A 19,381-nucleotide genomic window follows, 5' to 3' on the forward strand; every position below is an offset into this window, starting at 1 on the left:
AATGGGGGAAAAAATCCTTGCTAAAATTTTTTGTTGTAATTTATTTGTTGAATTTGTGTTTTTCTTGTTTTCCAAATTTGTAAAAAAAATAAAATAAAAATTACAGACATTTATGCTATTCGGCTAACTATATCAGAAGTCATTTTGATTGATTTTTGAGGTGAATTTGGGGTTTTCATTTGAGATCTCCAATCATCAAAATGATACCCAAAAAAAACCATTAAATATTTACTGTTATATATCCATAGGAGTTGAACTTGAACTTATTGAACTAAATACCTTTTCCACAATATTCTAATTTATTTAAATGTACCTGTAAATCCAAAAGCTATATCAACAAATTTCTGTTCTGATTAAATCAGATATTAACCTCAATAGTAAGGATAACTCATTAGGATGCATCACAGTAGAACTACAACAACAGTAATAAACATATTAAATTAAAGCAACACTTATTTTTGAAAATGGTGTCAACATATCTGATACTGGATCTCAGGTGTACCTTAATGTTGTTGTATGCATGCACGTTTATCAACATGAAACTTGATTTTCTGCTGTAATAAACAGATGATGAGCAACGGCAATAAATGGGGTAGCACTGTTGTTGTCTGCAGAAACAAGTTAGCATGCACGAAAAAGGCGATTAGCGCAAACGTGCACAAAGGAAGGCACAAATTTAGAAAGCAATACTTGACAAATGCACGGGCCACCACATGAATCTGGTAATAAATATAGACATATTTAATTTCATTAGTCCAACAATGCCACAATAGTTATAAATAGCAACAAATCCAAATTGCAGCGAGAAGCCCGAACCCCTCGGGGATCTTGGATTTATTTAATAGAGCAAAAATAAACGGTATAATGGTTAGTGGCAACAACAAAAAAAAGATGCTTGTAAGCGTTCTTAAAGGTAACAGATATAAAAATGAAAACGGATATTTTTTTTGTAGTCAGATGGATGATAGATTGCTAAAATGGGGTCCACACGTACCGATTTCTATCTTCTGGAGCTATGTGTAAAGCAAAATCAAACTTGGGGGGGTCGGCAAGTGCAATTACAACTTGAGATGACCACACACATCAGAGTATGTGACTTCACACATAACATGACATGACCAGGCCTTTGAAAATGCTGACATTTGACCTTTTGGTACGCATGTACCCCACTTAACTCATTTTAAATGAAACCATGTCACAGGGAATAGTGTTTTATAACAAAAGGAGACAAAAGGACCCAAATGTGAAAAGAACATTAAACATTGGGGGAAATTATGTGCATAAAATTCTTTTTTTTTTTAACGTGCATTCTCGTACTGGAGTAGGCAAAAAACAAAAAAACTATGAACTCGCTCCCTCACTGTAAAAACATTTGCCTTGATTCCTTAGAACCGTCAACTTTTTGCAGGTCAGCTTCATTTCCAAACACATTCCTGAACATTTTGTCCATGTAATACTAACGTAATATCAACCACCTAGCTGCTACTTTACCATCATTACAGCATTAAAAAAAAATATAACCAAGTGTGCTTTTGTCGAGCCAACAAAAAATGGTATGGGGTGAGCTGAATTAGGAAGAGAAGGAGCCCTAAAAGAAAAGGGGGGCATTGGGGGGCTCGCTACCTCAAAGGCACGCGTGTATATGTGTGCACATGTAGTGAGGTAGTCGGGGCGAAGGTGGAAGGATGTGGGTGGGCTTAAGTGTTTAAGTTGCAACTTCCAAATCGCTGCTGCCCCCTCGAGGTCAGTTTGGCACACTGCACGTGTGAGCGGAAGGATGTAAAGAGTTGAGTTAGGTTTGCCGGGGATAAAAAGGTGGGGGTTTGGGGAGGGGTCTCAGCAGCAGCGCACGCGAGGTGGAGGCAACTCCGGAGGCACTTCGGGTTCAGGCTGCAGGGACAGCACGCTGCCGGAGAGCTCCTTGTTGGGAACCTCAAGCGGCATCTGGAGACGAGACCAAAAATGGAGGAAATTAGTTAATGCACACAGAAAACAAATAAATAACTCTATACGGACATTAGAAATAGACCGATATGCTTTTTTCAGGGCCGATGCCAATTATCGGTAGTCAGGGAGTCGGCTAACCGATATTTGAAGCCGATATACATTTGCAGAGAAAAAAAGGTTGGTGTCAACATTTTTAATAATAAAATAATAATTAGAACTCCAGCACTTGACTGCTTAATGCCTTCAAGGACATGTTTATTAAACAGCTTTTGAGATTTGCAACATGTTAAAGGTTTTTTCTTTGCCATCAGCTTTTGCACCAACTAATGTGGTTTCCGCACACCAACTCCCAAATAGCCGCTAATTTGCGGGCTAACTGTTAGCTCGTGGGCTAACCATTCACCCACACGCTAACCCAGGGATAACTCCCAAATAGCCGCTAAAAAATAATAATTTGTAAGCTAGCCGGTTAGATCGCGGGCTAATAGCCGCTAATTTGGGACAACCATTCACCGGCACACTAACTCCCAAATAGCTGCTAATTCACGAGTTGTTAGCTCGGCTAACGGTTAGCTCGCAGGCCAATAGCCGCTAATTGCTGCTTATTGGCTGTTAGCAATGCACAAGCAACCAATCAGATGGTGCTGTGGGCAGGCCAATGCTGCAGGGAGTCAACAGCCGCTGACTCAGAGCAGACGGAGGAGAAAAGCGCCCGTCAGAGCAAAAATAACAGTTTTTAATATATCGGCCATCAAAACTAAAAAAAAGAGGCCCATACCGATATTCATAAAATGCTGAATATCAGTGCCGATTATCGGCCGGGCCGATTATCGGTCTATCCCTAACGGACATAGCATGTAGTAACCACTAAAAAGGCATCTAAACTCAGCCAGGGCCAAACTGTTGACGAAAATAGGAAAAATATGAGCGGCATACAAAAATGTACGTTCTGTAATCCAGTCAATTGTGTATGTTACATTGATTAAGCCAAAAACCCCAAAAGTAGTTCATTAAAATGTAGTAATTTAGTTTTTTACGTTTTAAATTTTACTTCATTATTAAAATAAAAAAATATTTTATTTTTATTTTTTATGAATGCATACCAGAACCAGTGCCAAACTCGTACACAGACTAAAAAAATAAAAAAAGAGAAGAGTGTTTTGTGTTTTTGAATCAGAGCACAATTGGCTTTGCCCATAAAACAAGGCTGACAAAAGATTTTGAAAGTACTGGAAGTAGTGCTTGAGTGCCAGTTTTATCATCTTTTGCAAAATATTGATGTATTTGGCAGCTGTTTGGAAAACAATGTGACAAAAAACACAATTTCTGTAAAAACAAAAAAACAAGCAATCAGATGAAGTAATCATTAGTATTTAAATCACCGAGATATAAATCCCCAAATGTTATTGCAGCCATAAAACTTAAAATGACTCTTCTGGAAAAATGGCAGAAATTGAGCTCACCCACTAAAAAGTTCCGAGTGTCTCAAGTAGTCTTGCCTTTGGTTACCTCGCCACAATTTCCCTCACCTTGCTCAGAATGTCGTCGACCAGCTTCAGGAAGATCTCGTCCACGTTACAGTTGTCCTTGGCGCTCGTCTCGCAGAAACGCATGCCGCTTATCCGAGAGCAAAACTGAGACACGCGCAGAGAGTCAAGCATTAGCGTCACATACAAACAAACAAACAAACAAAAATACTGACAAGGGACACTAGTTACTTTCAAAACACTCACCCTTTCTCCTTGTTGTCTTGAGATGACGCGATCGCTCTCACAGTCCATCTTGTTGCCCACCAGGAGGAGCTCCGCCTCCTCAGACGCATACTTGAAGTACAAGAAAATGTGCTCGACAGTTTTAATTCGAAAAGAGAGATGTTCTCGCGGGACACACACTGCTGTCTGATGAGATCTGACGCAGAAGTTCTGCCTTCACAAAGATAATAACGCTCATGTTTGTGTGACACTCGCAGAAAGGGATTCATTGAAAAGTTTTGCTTTGATTAAAGGTTGTAAAATGCTGGGAAATGTTAGATGGGAATTTATCGTATTTGTTTTCAAACTGCTTTTAATGTAGAGTTTATTTTTAAATATTTTTATTTTGATAAACAATTTTAATAGACTTGAAATGAATTATTTTTTTTATACGTTTTAATCTTGTTTGATTATGACAGTAATGAAATTAATTTGTATGTTATTTCTAACAGCAAGCAATTAGGATTTTTAAATTTGAAAAAGTTTTAATTTGTTTGATTATGATACTGTAATTTTATACTATAATTTTTTCAAGCAGTTTTTTTTCAATGTAAGTTTTGTAGGAATTATGTTCCAATATTTAAATATTTTAATATGTATGCCAGTAACTATTTTTAATTCTGAATATTTTTTGCGTATTTTAATTGAAATGTTTTTTTGTATTTAGAATCAATACACCTAAAAAAAAATTGTTTACACATTTTTGCATATTTTAATGTGATTGCAGTATTGCAGTGATTGTTTTGATTCTAATTACAGTATTTTGAAAAGTTTTGTTGACAATTTGACAAACATTCACAAAAATAAATAAACACCCTATATAGCCTGGACATGATTTGAATTCCTTGTATATAAAATATAGTAATAATAATAATAACGTTAAAAAAAAAATCCAAATTATTTGATATAAAACGATTTAAGTAGTGAAAAAAGTTACTTTGCCAGGTAACGAGTTACTTTTATGATGAAGTAATTCACTTACTAAACTTTTAAGCAAGTAATGTGTAACTGTAACTAATTACTTTTTTAAAGTAACGTTCCCAACACTGACTTACAGCACTTTACTTTACAGACAACGAATTGTCACAAATGTAATCCATTTTATTCCTCTTTCGTGGCTGGTGAGTAAAGCAAGCAAACACAAATTTGGAATGCGGCTGCTGAAGTGTCAATCACCTTGTCAATCATCTTCATCCACTTGGGAAGGTCGTCGAAGGTCTCCTGCTTGGTGATGTCGTAGACCAGCACGATCCCCTTGGCGCCGCGGTAGTACGCCGACGTGATGCTGTTGAAGCGCTCCTGGCCCGCCGTGTCCCTTTCACGTTGGCAAGAAAATGGAGTCACACTTCACACCGAGCTCAAGAAGGAGAGCTTTCATACGGCCCGTGAAATCGATTAGCGATACTGTGTTGACGGCCGCACTGCGCCTTGTCAATCAAGTTATCTTCGACTAAGGAGACAGATTTAGGCCATTTTTCACTTAATTAAAACAGTTTCGGGGTGTCGTCTGTGACACGCCTGTCAAAATACACAAACCAATACTGACTCGCTCACATTTTCAAAAATGTCAAGTTTAATGTTACACTTGTGGAAGGCACATACTCTACATTAAAACGTAATTATTAGGCCTCGACGGATTATAATCGGCCGATTATTGGCCTTCAAATATCGGCCAAAAATAATCGGCCAATTGGGCCAAATGGCTGATTATTTTGGCTTCTTGAAGAAAGCCGAAGTTTGCGACGCTGTGCAAGTACCGTGAATGCACCACTTTGCTTGCGCAGCATTAGCAACTAGCAAGTGTGCAGCGTATGGTATTGTGGTTATTCTGTTGTCCCCCAAGCCAAGCGTCCTTTAAGCTGTTTAATGACATCCCAGTTGGAGTTAACTGTAAGATTATACACACGACATTAGGAATTACATCCAGTGTATATTTATTTGAAATATAAAACATGCTTCATTATTGAAACATCGCTAGCCTAGCGCTAATGCTAAAAGCGAAGGGAGGATCCCATTCAAATGCTAACAGGAAGTTAGCATCGACTCGAGTGAGTGTTATTCTTTCAAATAACGAATATTCACACACAAATGTTGTGGGAACACATACCCACAGGTAGGATAACACTAAGTAAAGGCACACATTCATCCCAATGTGTGAAAAACAAGTTCAAATTCAATCGTAACTTTTCTTCTGTACTCACTTTAAGTGTGTACAGCATGGAAGCACCACCATGCCCCCAAGAGGTCAAAATGCACAGGAACAGTCAGTTGTTCCGTTTTTTCAGTTGCTATTATTTTAGTTTATTCAATTTTTATTTCTCTTTCTTATTGTTTTAATTGGTATGGTTGATACCCATTGAAAAGGAATTGGGGAGGGGGCGGTAATTGTATGCATTAAATATATATTTTTAAATAATTGTCAGATTAATCGGCAATCAGTTTTCATCAAAATCAATATTTTTTTCTGCCAAAAATCGGTAACGGACTAAAAAAAATGCATATCACTCGGGCCCTAGTAATTATTCCATAATATATCCTCTTCCAAGTAACGACACATCATATGGGACGACCTTCAAGCGTTACTGTACCTGCAGCACCCCTGAGAGCAGAGATATTAGACGGCATCGCCACCCCATAAAGATGGAGGTGAGGTGAGGCTGTGATGGAAGCTGTTCGACATTACAAAGCACACATAGAAGGTGGGGGGGGGGTGCAGATGTGGGGGTGGGGGTGTTAGCTGACAGGAAAAGATGTGTTAATGACACAAGCGTGGTATCGGTGACAACACATGCAACATCGACGCACTCACAATTTGAAGATTGTGCAGGTGGTCGGGCAGTATTCAACAAATAAGTTGTGCCTTGAGTTAAGAGCTGAATTTCTTCCGTGACCATGTTCATAACTCAAAACATTCACAACTCAAATCATTTTCTCTATTCTCTATCGATGGTGTTTTGTAGGGGCGGGAATCTTTGAATGTCTCACGATTCGATTCAATTCCGATTTTTGGGTCTGCGATTTGATTCAAAATCGATTTTCGATTAATAACGATTTTTGATTCAAAATTATTTGATTGACAATGATTTTTGCTTCAATCGATAGATGTGCAAGGAATTGTAATGATCTACTCCAGTCTGACTCGCTAATGCTAATCAGTGCGCTACTGGTGGCACTTTTATGACATAAAAAAACGGCTCCACACTGCAAAAAAACAACTTTTATTGGAATAACTTGATCGTGACTTTAGACCGCGTGGAACCACACTGCCCCTAAGTGGCCAAATTGGGTGAACAGCGCTCCAAATAAAGGCACACACAGACAAAGGCAAGACAGTATCAAATAATTTAAATAAAATCGATTTTGGGAGATTTAAAATCGATTCTGAATCGTACTAAATGAGAATCGATTTTTTGGCACAACCCTAGTGTTTTGCATTCTTTGTTAGCATTAAGCTAAGCACACTTTCTTAAAGCAACACTACTGTAGAATATGATCCTTGTGATTTAATAGGCACGTTTCATGACTATCAAGCAAAATAAAATTTTGACATGTGACACACCGCGACTTATCCTGTTGCACCCCATGCCACCAGAATACAATATAATAGTATCAAGCAGCGGCGTGAGTGTGATGTGCTGGAGCATGTGACACACAGACGAAACATGCACAAGACGGAAAATTTGCGCTCACCAGATCTGCAGCCGGATCTTCTTCCCCCTCAGCTCCACCGTCTTGATTTTGAAATCAACTCCTAAGTAGAAGGAAAACAGCATTTACAGTTTTTCATGTAACTTGTGAGCAAACAATTTAGCTATGAAAGTGTTGTATGGTTGCAATGAACTCCACTACGATGCTTTCATTGAAAAAAGAGGCTTCAAGCTGTTTAGCGCCACGCCCAGTTGAAGTTCACTGGCAAACCAGACATCAAACTAGGGCCCGGCCAATATGGATTTTCGGAGACCAATTTTGATATATGGCAAAATAAAATTCCGATAACCAATTAATCTGCCCATTAATTAAAAAATATATATAGTGAATAAAATACTTTTTTCTGTCCCCCAACAATAAAGATATGAATTACATGAAGACCATTTGACTGTTACACTTTGCCCTGTTTTGTTTAACTTTACATCAGAGAGAAAAATAGGCCTTTTTTGGGGTCTTATCTTGATCTTTGTCTTATGATGTTAAGTGTTAATGTGTATAAAAAAAAATAATAATAATAATAATAATAATAATTCATGGTTAAAAGCTTTAATATCAACCAATTAAATTGTCCGGCCAATTAATTGGCTGTGCCCTACATAAAACACAAAAAAATTACATGTGCATTAAAACGACCACATAACTTTGAACGTCAGCTAGCTTGATGCTAACATACAATGCAAAATGCCATAGGCGGGCTTACAAACTGCTTTTATTGGGCATTTAATTGAACACAAACAGTGCAACAATACATGACGACCAATAACTATATATAAATATATATATTTTTTATTCTCTCCAAAAATGGCTATTATTATTACTGTAGCTTACTTAGTCGCTTAGGTGAGATTATTTTCTTTTTTTTTGTCTGAATATTACCCACTGGTGTCCAAAGCGCACACAACAGAAGGAGCACAACAGCTGGAAAGGATGAATTGAAAGTCCAATCATTTAATTGGGGAAAGCTAATTTGAGGAGTTTTGAATTGCCAACATGGTCACAGAAAAAAATAAACAATAAAATAAATCAAGGCCTGTTATAAAAATTCTTATCAATTGTAAAAGTGCTTGGTGAGTGGAACAGAATGTCAGGCCATAACATGGAGCTCTGTTATGATGGCGGCTGTCTGCATACGGGTGACTATTTTGGGATTGGACACTGATGACTGATTGCCGAGTTGTTTTGCTCAAAACAACAAACCAGGAACTGAAAATCTAACCGTCAACATCTACATCAGAACATTCAAAATGACATTGAAGGTGTGGAATAATTTTACTTTACACTCATGTATCACCATATGCAATAATTATATTTAATGCAGACCAATTTCAGGACGTCTTCTGCTGGCCACATTAATCCATTTTCCTTCTGTCATTATTAAATCATGACTTAACATGCAGCAAGTCACATGAGAGAGTAGGGCATACTACAACGCACAATACAACAACCACATTTGATATTCAAAAACGGTTTAGCTATTGTTAGTTAGCGCCGGCTAATCAGATTAAATTTTTTATTTATATTATATTTCTACAACAACCCCGCTAACAACACCCACCTCCAGATAATAGACGACGACTAACTTTTTGGGAGAAATCCTCGCTACTTGTAATAGACGGGGCCCTTGTCATAGTCCAATTCCGGTTAATAGACGGAGCCCGACTACTGTATTGTGATTCAATAAGTCACCCAAAGAAGGTGACTTTTTTTTTTCGCCCCTCACCTACGGTGGACTTGCAGGCCTCGGAAAAGGTGTCGTCGGTGTATCGCTCCATCAGGCTGGTTTTACCCACGCCGCGGGAGCCGATAATGATGATTTGAAGCTTAAAGTCGGCGGGCCTGGGCGCCATCTTCCTGCGGCGGGACTGAGCCCCTAAAGCGGGCGACGAGTTCGAGAAGCTCCCGCCGCTGACACCGCCGGCCTTCCGCCGGTTGTCATATCGCGGATCCATCAGCGGTTCCACATTTGTGATTAAAAGTTGAAAGAACACAACTTTTAAACTTTTTATTAGTGGTAACTTTTTTTAGTCCCCTGGGAAGTTTGGGCAACTTTGCTTCGCGCTGAGGATTGTTGTTGTCCAGCCATTAGACGCCGAAAGGCGCTGACGTCATTCGTTTTTCCAAACTGTTTCCGGTTCCGTCGGAAATGTACAAAATTAATAATTAAATAATTTTTATAAATGTATTTTCAAAGAATTTCGAGGAAACCATGTGAACAAAGTATGAACATTCTTTACTTTTTACTCGAGTATTAATTTTTCTGACAACTGCGGTTACTCCTGACATTTTTTATTTATTTTTTCAACCGACGTGGATTTGCTTTATTTTTTTTAATGTAACAGTTGGGAGAGGTCAACCGCAGAATATGAACCGATTACAATAAGAGAAATGTTTAAGATTTGCAGCCAATGCATTGTCTTGTGCCCGTGGAAAAATTACCAGCTTTTGGCATTCAAAAATGTCCCGAGTAATCTGAAATAAAATAAATAAATAAATAAATGTTTGTTTTTTTAATCTGATTGTGACAAGTTATCAGGTCAAGTATTGTACAAAATTGACACTAAACGAACATTTTTATTTTTGTACATCGGAAATAGGTGAGCCAGTACTTGGGTCTGGGAACAGTGTTCTTGTTATTGTTATTGTTGTTGTTGTTTTACACAGCAGTATCTGTAGCCTATTTCTACCAGTGTGATTTGCCACAATTTTTAAATTTAAATGGGTTAATTTATTCTGACGCCATAAATGAAATAAAAATTATAATCTATTTCCATTGCTACCGCTGTCAATTATTATTAGTTTCATAATCTATGTAATCGTCGACTAAATAGTTATTGATAGTAATTTTGCTCGACAGCGCGTAGCCGATATTTTCCTCACTCGGCGGTTCCCGTAGTCTGCGCAATTGAGTGACGTCACACCAGTGTGCGGCCCCAGCTAATCCAAACATCGACGACAGACGGTCCAAGGCAACTCCAACCATCACCGAACCACCTTCGCATAGACGTTAAACAACAGCATGGCTGCCCAGAAAATAAACGAAGCCCACGAACACATAGCCAAAGCCGAGAAATGGTAAGCGCGAGTCGCTACATTGCGTCTAAAAATGACGTTTGGTGCTAGCTAGTGGCGGCTAAAGGGCCACTGTTGTGATTTCATGCGACAGATTGACAGATGAATGAATGGGTGTCATCGATTGTTTATAAATTGTATGATTTGTTGCAGTTTGAAGACAAGCCTGACAAAGTGGAAGCCGGATTTTGACAGCGCTGCCTCAGAATACGCTAAAGCAGGTAATGATTAAGGGGGGAAAAAACGAAGTAGATATTTTGCCGTGACTTGTAACTCGAAACTTAACCCTATTTTGCCGTGAATCGCGCTAGAACTACAAGTACAATTTGTGCGGCAGCGAATGTGTACTAGCTCGTGGAATAATGGTTAAAATTGTTCCTTAATCCTCAATCCCGCTTTGTACGACTGCAGCCTATTTCGGGGGCAAAACTAAACGAACATTTAGTGAAAAGACACAGAGGGGGTGAAGTGACGCAGGAACCATGGTCAGTGCATGACTCAGTCTGCCGATTGACCAATTAGAGCCGTTCACGGCAAAATAGTGCTAGCAGGAGAGTTGCCGCTCACGGCAAAATATTCACTGCCAAGAAAAAAACATGCGGGAGACACACAGCAATTTTTGCTACAGTATCTTAAAAATATTTTTAAAGGGTGGGTGGGTGGGGGGGGGGGGGGGCGGGGGCGGATAACCCCATTTTCCGCAGTATCATCTTTTTATCTGAGCAATCCTGTTTCTTTTCCAATGAGCTTGATGAGGAAAAATACCTCTTAACGCCCCACACTACAGAATTACCAGTTCAAAAAAAACTTTCAGAGACACCTGACAATCTTTTGCCGTTGATTTTGATTGCAAATGAGGGAAAATGCTCCAATTTTTTCCAGCCGTGTGCTTCAAGAACGCCAAGCAGTACGAGCAAGCCAAGGATGCTTACCTGAAGGAGGCCGAGTATCACACGGAGAACAAAACGTATCCTTAACTCATTCGAGTAGTTAACGTGACATTCCCACTTGTGTTTACTTTCTTTCCTTAACTTGTCCCCTGCAGGCTTTTCCACGCTGCCAAGTGAGTGTCTTCTTATCCTTTTAGTACACATGCAATGTGCTCGTTTTTTGTTTTTCTTTTCAAACGTGTATGTATGTCTGCATTCCCTCAGGGCTATCGAACAAGCGGGCATGATGATGAAAGAGCAGAAGAAGATGCCCGAGGCCATCCAGTACATCGAGAAGGCGTGCATGATGTACATGGAGAACGGGACGCCTGACACCGCTGCCATGGCGCTGGATCGTGCTGGGAAGTCAGTATGAAAAGCGCACAAAACAAAACAAAACAAAAAACTTGACACCAAATATGGATTTGCCTGGATCTGGATCTAGGGTTGTTGCTGCTGCCATCATAAAACTTTATTTGCAACATTTTAAGTCACCTTTTAACCACGGCTCTAGACAAACTTTTTATTTATTTATAGTAGCACAGTGGCTTCTAAACTTAAATTTTAGGGGGTGCTCACTGCAAATCGACATGCGAAATATTCACATTTCCATTAATTTCCACTGTATTACTGATAAATGGGCTGAAGTGTGGAGTAGAAATTTGCCAGCAACAAAAAAATAATCAATAGTGACAGTTTAAAAAAAAAAATCTGAAAAATGTCTGGTCGCAAATGCGTGATTGATAGAAAATGTACTTGCGCTGTCTCAAATTTTAGGGGCACTCACCACGCAGACTGGCTTACAGGTTAGCCCGTTAACAGCCAGCCATCTCTGCACTCTTTTTTTTTTTTCCCCGCTGGCACCCATGTCACTCACCAGACCGGGCCCCGCCTCTGAAAGCCACACACACTCAAAGTCACAAATACTACAGTAGAATGTGGTGATTGTGACCCCAAGTGGACAAGATGATATGATCTGGCTCTGAGTCGGAAACGACAGATGAGCTGCTGAGTCATGGGCTGACACACTATGGGGGCGGGGTTATGTAAATTAGTGGCACTGCAGAAGGACTCACTCACACATTTCTAAGAATAGTTTTAGTTGTGTAAATTCACACTTGATGAGGACTCTCATGAGTTAAATCACTTTTTCACATGCCACGTAACTATCGTGTGCAGGTGTACCTAATGAAGTGTCCTGTGAGAAGGCTTTTTATCCAGAGTGATTTACTGAGCGCATCTTTTAATTTGCGCAGGCTGATCGAGCCGCTCAACCTGGAGAAAGCAGTGGACTTGTATCAGAAGGCCGCTGGTGTTTTTGAGGTATCCATAAGAAGGCGATTGTATTCTCGTCTGGTTCTGATGAGTTTGAATTGCTGATGAATTGATTTGTATGCCGGTTGTAGAACGAGGACCGTCTGCGTCAGGCTGTGGAGTTGCTGGGCAAAGCTTCCAGGCTGCTGGTGCGGTTAAAAAGGTAAAGGGTGCCACATTTTGTGTTTTTCTTCTTCGTTGGTAGTGGAACTGTTGAACGTTTACGTACGTGTGTGCACAAAGGTTGGACGAAGCTGCCGTGGCGCTGCAGAAGGAGAAGAACATGTACAAGGAGATTGAAAACTTTCCAATGTGCTTCAAGGTCAGCTTCTTTCAACATAAAATACAAATAAATAAAAGTCATATTTTTGGAGGGCAGACTTCTGTCAAGGCAAAAACAGTTGGTCAGTAGGAATTTTTTGGTACAAGTTAAGCCGTTCTCACTTGTTTGCATTTTTGGAATAATCTCTGGTGGAGCTGTCATGAAATTCTTATGACGTTTACAGGAAATGTTCTCGGTCACAACTCTCATACAAGTGACAATTATTAACGTGTTTAATTGTATTCTTTTTTTAAATATTTGTATTTGTTTAAGTCATCTCATGCATATCGTTTTTAGTCATACATGTATAGTTAAAAACATTTTTTTTTTTAATTATTTCATTTTTTTTTAAATAGAAAAAGTGGCAGCACCACATCTGTTTTAAGACATCTTCTCAGTTTAAAGGAAAAAAAACTCACGCAAATAATCCTTGGTAAAAAAAAATTCTTTAAATGTATACATTTTTATTCTATAAATTTTCGTTATTTAAAAATATATGCCTTCTCACGCATAAAAAAAACTTTTGTTATACTATATATATGTGTGTGTATATATATATATATATATATATATATAAGCGTTAATTGATTAATTAATCACAACAAATCATCGCATTAATCATGAATTAATACAGATTAATCGCACTATTAACTTTAACCATAGATTATCCTTTAGCTGACAGCGGATGGCTCCGTTTAAGGTAGCACAGGTTGTGTTTGAGCAATAAACATCATTACATGCATTAAAGTAAAGCATTTAACAAATGTTTGCGTATCACATTTAGAATATTTGTTCAAGTCAAAATATCGGGGTGATTATTTTTTGTTTTTCCATTTTAAAATATGCAAGTAATTAACTGATTAGAAAAAGAGGAGGATGAGCGTGTGCAGCGGATCAAAAAATGTTGAAGACGTCCTCATAACTTTAAATGTCAAAAGAATTAACACATAACCGTGCTCTTCAAATTTGTCGGGAAATTTTTTTGATAAATAAAAAATAATAATATATGGTCAAAATTAATAGTGCGATTAATCTGCGTTAATTCATGATTAATGCGATATTTTTTTGTGATTAATATATATATATATATATATATATATATATATAAATACAACATTGACATAGCACACATTTAATTTTTAAAAAGCTTTTAAAAAAATTTTACAATAGAAAATGTGATATTTTTTTTTCTATAGCATTGCAAGCATCTCATTCGTTTGTATTTTTTCTCCCCTCCATTGTGACATGGTAAACTATCGTACCAAGCAATCAATGGTTAGAATAATTTGCTATAATATAAACAGCTCTGAATGAACGTTGTTTCTGTTCAGAAAACGACGGCCCAAGTGCTGATCCACCTTCACCGAGGCGACTACGTGGCGGCTGACAAGTGTGTCAGGGAGAGTTACAGGTGGGAAGCGTTCATTTTTTATGCAATTTTTGAATAAATGCAAGTGTCTTAACAAAAGCTCTCTCACATTCTTGCATCACAATAACACAAAATAAAGAATACGTTATATTTAACATCAACTCTGTAGTTGAATTCACTCGTTTTTGATGGCCAATGCGCATATTTATCAACTCTGCAGCTCTGCTTACCTTGTTGCACTCCGGCGCCGCAACAATTTATATACAAGCAGTTAAAAAGTAGATTTTCCTAATATGTCCCTTTTGAAAGTCTTGTATTTTTTGGGCCGGTTGTGCAGCCTGCCAGGTTACAGCGGCAGCGAGGACTGCGTCGCCATGGAGACGCTGCTGCAGGGCTACGACGAGCAGGACGAGGATCAAGCGTACCGCGTGTGCAACTCCCCTCTGCTCAAATACATGGACAACGATGTGAGTACCTTCGTCATACGCCGCAATATTGTGTCGTGTGGCATCGTTTCAAGTACATTCACAGACGCGTCTCCGCTTCAAATGGCCATTTTTTAAAATCATTTGTATGCAAATGTGATTCAATAAAAGGCAGTGGTAGTGGAAACATTTTGAGCTATGCGCACAAGCTCTTTAGTGCCACTCCCACTTCACGTTTAATGTCAAAAGAAACAAAAAAAAGAAGATAATTCCATGAAACAACCACATAACTTTAGTCTGCTAGCTTAATGCTAACTCACAATGCAAAACGTCATAGACAGGCTAACAAATAGCGTCCATGTTACAGTGTTGTAAACACTGAATATTTGAACTCAAACAGTGCTGCAATACATGCGGACAAACAAAATAACAGAACAAAAAAGTCCTCTGCAAAAAGTGGCTAATGTTACTACTGCATCTTAGTGCGCGGTTGTCACAGTTTTCTATGTGTATATGAATGCAGGTCTTATACTGCCCTCTGGTGGCGAAGGAACGCAATTTCCATTAAATTCAATGGGGAAAAGATGATTTGCATTATGATTGCTGTGAGCGGCCCGGCAGGTAATCGGCACCAATATTCAGCATTTTATGAATATTGGCATCGGCCTCTCTTTTTTGTTTTTGTTTTTGTTTTGTTTTGATGGCCGATATATTAAAAACTGTTATTTTTGCTCCGATGGGCGCTTTTCTCCTCCGTCTGCTCTGAGACAGCGGCTGTTGACTCCCTGCAGCATTGGCCCGCCCACAGCACCATCTGATTGGTTGCTTGTGCAGTGCTTACAGCAAATAAGCAACAATTAGTGGCTATTAGCCCGCGAGCTAACGGCTTTAGCAGCTATTTGGGTGTTATCCCAGGGTTAACCTGTGGGTGAACAGTTAGCCCGTGATCTAACCATTAGCTTGCGAATTAGCGGCTATTATTTCGCGATCTAACCGGCTAGCTCGCGAATTGAAGGGTATTAGGTTAGCCCGTGAGCTCACGGTTAGCTCGCGGGCTAACCTAATAGCCGTTTTTTAGCGGCTATTTGAGAGCTATCAAATTAGCGTGTGGGTGAATGGTTAGCTCGCGAGCTAACTTAATAGCCGTTTTTTAGCGGCTATTTGAGAGCTATCAAACTAGCGTGTGGGTGAATGGTTAGCCCGCGAGCTAACAGTTAGCCCACGAATTAGTGGCTATTTGGGAGTTGGCATTATAGTGATGGCAAACCAAAAACCTTAAACAAGTTGCAAATCACAAAAGCTGTTTAATAAACATGTGCTTGAAGGCATTTAAGCAGTCAAGTGCTGGAGTTTTTATTATTATTTTATTATTAAAAATTTTTGACACCAACTTTTTTTCCCCCTGCAAATATATATCGGTTATCGGCTTAGTTTAGAGTTATTTGTTTGTTTTCTATGTGCATTAACTAATTTCTTCAAGTCAAGTTTTCTTTTTTATATATATATGTATAATTTCATATTTGTATGCAATAGAACAAAAACAAAATTGTAGTTTTTGTAAACAAAAAAATATATGAATTAGGTAAATTAAAAGGGGGGGAACAAAAATTTTTAAATATTTTTTTATACAAATATTACAAATAAAATAAGGTGTGTTTTTAAAAAAATATTATTTTTTGCGCTATGTAAAAACTAAATGGCTTTCTTTTTTTTAGATAATTAAGTAGCTTTCTTTCTTTTTTTCAAGGCAATATTTGTATAGCAAAAAATAGAGGGTCGTTTTTTTTAGCATGTTAGTGTAAAAAACAAAAGCTTTTTAAAAAAAAAAATGTATTAAAAACAAAAAAGGTGAATTTTAAAAGCAAAATAATAAAACAGGACTTCATCTAATATTTAAGATTGGAAAACAGTATTTTAGTTTATTAAAGAAGATTTTAGAAATGTATTTGTTTTATATTGAGTGGCACAAAATGAGGGGTAACTTAAAATTTATATTTAAAATATTGAAAGCGTTTATTTTCCATCCATCCATTCTTTGTACTGCTTTTAACAGAATAAAATAATGGGTTGACTTTTTTTAATGTATGACCAAAAAAAAAAGTACCATTCTTGCCTAATTGAAGCCATCTTTTCGACGGCAGATGTGTAATTGCTATTGTCGTTCTTTTGCCGCGCAGTACGCCAAGCTGGCCATCTCGCTGCGGGTGCCGGGCGGCGGAGGCAAGAAGAAGAAGGCGGCCGCCGCTCCAGCAGGGGGCGCCGGCGGGGATACCGCCACACCCGCCGAGGACGAAGATGAGTACGAGGGGGGGCTTTGTTAGCCTTCGTCCTCCTTCCTGCTCTCCGGTTCCTTCCGTCTAAAACCTTCACCAACTCTCTGCTGTGACGGCCGCAACGGGCCCATCTTGTGAGGAAAATAGATATTTAAAATGATATATTGCAAATAAGACTTGGGCAGGTGTTGCAGTTGAGTTTTAATTTAAATTGCAAGTATGGAAGTTGTGTCATTTCTGCTCATTGTCACGTGCATGTGTGCATTTTGTTGTGCGTCTTGAGAAAAATAAACATGTCAAATGCAATATAGCTCTCGAATTGATTGGGAATTCCAATAATGGCCCAAAAGCATGACCCAACTCGCTCAACGCAAAAATGAATACAAAAAGTTCAAAGTTCATCTTGTAGACATTTCTTTCCTCTTTGTCTACCTCCAGCGGTGTGTGTGCGTGCGTGTTATCTATCTTCAAGCATTTTACCTCAAAATGCTGAGTCAGTTTTCTGTTTTTAAAGGAAATAATAGAGAGATGGTTTATGTATTTTTATTTTATTTTGTGCTCTTGTCAATGTGTACATTCCTGAAGAAGCAAATATTGTCTCATGTGTATATATGCCGTACAAATGCGACAATAAACAATCCATTCTGTGGCTTTTTTCTACTGTCTTTTGTAATTGTATCCATATGCTTTTTATTAACATTTATACCTTTATTCTTGTAAAACTATAAAAAAAAAAATATCTCAAAATTATGACTTACTATGCATTGTAATATGACGGAATTTTAACTCATTCACTGCCACTGACGGCTATAGACGTCAAAAATTCATTTGAACTATTTCTATTCGTTTAACATTTTTTCCCCACTTTTAAGAGTATGAAAACATTAAAAAATTATTGTACATTTAGAACGGATATAAAATGTGTGATTAATCGTGAGTTAACTAGTGAAATCATGCAATAAATTACCCCAAAAATTAATCGCCTGACACCCTTAATTTGTAATAATCTTTTCTTCTTTAAAAGGAAAGACAAATGTTATTTTTATTTTTTGTTTTTAATAATCTTTTCTTTTAAAAAAGGGAAAAGAAAAAGAAAAGCTGATTAAAAATTAGGGGTATCAGGCGATTACTTTTTTAAATTATAATTAATCGCATGACTTCACTAGTTAACTCACGATTAGTCACACATTTTATATCTGTTCTAAAGGTATGATAAAAAAATTCTAGGTTTTTGACGTCTATAGCCGTCAATGGCAGTGAATGAGTTAAGGGTACAGTGAAATTTGACTGTTATTAATTGTGTAAGGAATGTATTATTCCCTCTAACATTTTCTTGACTTTCGTAAAATAGTTTTATCCCGCTAGATTTTACAACTTTATCCTCCTAAAATAACTTTAATGAAAATATACAACTTTCTCTCATGAATTTTACGACCTTTTAAAAAAGCAAAGGACTTAGCAAAATCCTCTTTTTTTCCATGGTAGTGACGCAATAACAAACGCCATACATCAGCTATTGTCGAGTGACGTCACCCAGTCAGTGAAGTCGGTGTCCTTTTTTATTTCCTCGATCTTACAGCAACTCGGACCTCTCAGATCAAAGGGGCGTTCCGGTGCATTTTTTCCATGATCCGGGCCTTTGGGTGGTGAAGTGGTACTGTCACTTACTTTTCGTGCAGGTGGCGTGGGTTCGCTTCTGTGTGTGTGTGTGCGTGCGTGCGTGTGAAGAAGACAAAAAACTTTTCCCGGTCGGATGTCGGAAACATCTGACTTCCCACTCACCTCGAATGCGGCACAATGCTGCTGACTCGCCGTAGCGAGAAGTGAAGCTACCGGCGGCCATCTTACATTGCCACTCGCGTAACTTGAATAGTGAATACATGGACCTTTTTCCCCCCCATCTTACGTGTGGCGTACAGTTGTAGCAACAAAATTGGGAGACGCAAGCGCTACAAGGACATATAATCGGTAAGAATGTGATTATAATTTTACTCTTATAATGTATATCTCAGAGTGCTACTAAAAGATTAATCTGTTTATGTTGTGACTTAGAACCATCAACAATGAATTAAAAGCAAAGGCCATCAAGTAAAAAAATGGTTAATGCAAAGTGGAGTTCATTCTTTGAGAGGCTCTCATGACTCTACACAGGGATCGTAGCGTAACACACAACGATAATCGTATATTTAGTGAAAATTTTACGGAAAGTTGTTAGTGACAGTGGCAACGCAAGATGGTTGCCCTCTGGCTTCATCCAGGAGATGCTAATTGGGA

The 19,381-nt window shown here is 38.3% G+C and overlaps 2 protein-coding genes across 2 annotated transcripts; one reads left to right on the forward strand and one right to left on the reverse strand.

Annotated features, from left to right (window-relative positions):
- Positions 1–718: 718 nt before the first annotated feature.
- rab12 (RAB12, member RAS oncogene family) lies at positions 719–9,511 on the reverse strand. Its single transcript, XM_086073416.1, has 6 exons — positions 9,127–9,511; positions 7,389–7,449; positions 4,875–5,013; positions 3,681–3,770; positions 3,477–3,581; positions 719–1,944 (listed from the first exon to the last, which is right to left on the reverse strand). The coding sequence occupies exons 1-6, from the start codon at positions 9,353–9,355 to the stop codon at positions 1,837–1,839; spliced, it is 732 nt and encodes a 243-aa protein (XP_085929542.1). The 5' UTR covers positions 9,356–9,511; the 3' UTR covers positions 719–1,836.
- A 795-nt stretch (positions 9,512–10,306) lies between these two features.
- napgb (N-ethylmaleimide-sensitive factor attachment protein, gamma b) lies at positions 10,307–17,758 on the forward strand. Its single transcript, XM_086058957.1, has 11 exons — positions 10,307–10,478; positions 10,629–10,696; positions 11,358–11,442; positions 11,521–11,538; positions 11,630–11,770; positions 12,661–12,727; positions 12,811–12,881; positions 12,962–13,040; positions 14,372–14,451; positions 14,747–14,876; positions 17,012–17,758. Exons 1-11 carry the CDS (start codon positions 10,423–10,425, stop codon positions 17,153–17,155), a joined length of 939 nt encoding a protein of 312 aa, XP_085915083.1. The 5' UTR covers positions 10,307–10,422; the 3' UTR covers positions 17,156–17,758.
- Positions 17,759–19,381: the final 1,623 nt, after the last annotated feature.

Source organism: Leptonotus elevatus, chromosome 1, assembly GCF_054856555.1.
Source record: "Leptonotus elevatus isolate MCC_2025b chromosome 1, RoL_Lele_1.0, whole genome shotgun sequence".
NCBI lineage: Eukaryota > Metazoa > Chordata > Actinopteri > Syngnathiformes > Syngnathidae > Leptonotus > Leptonotus elevatus.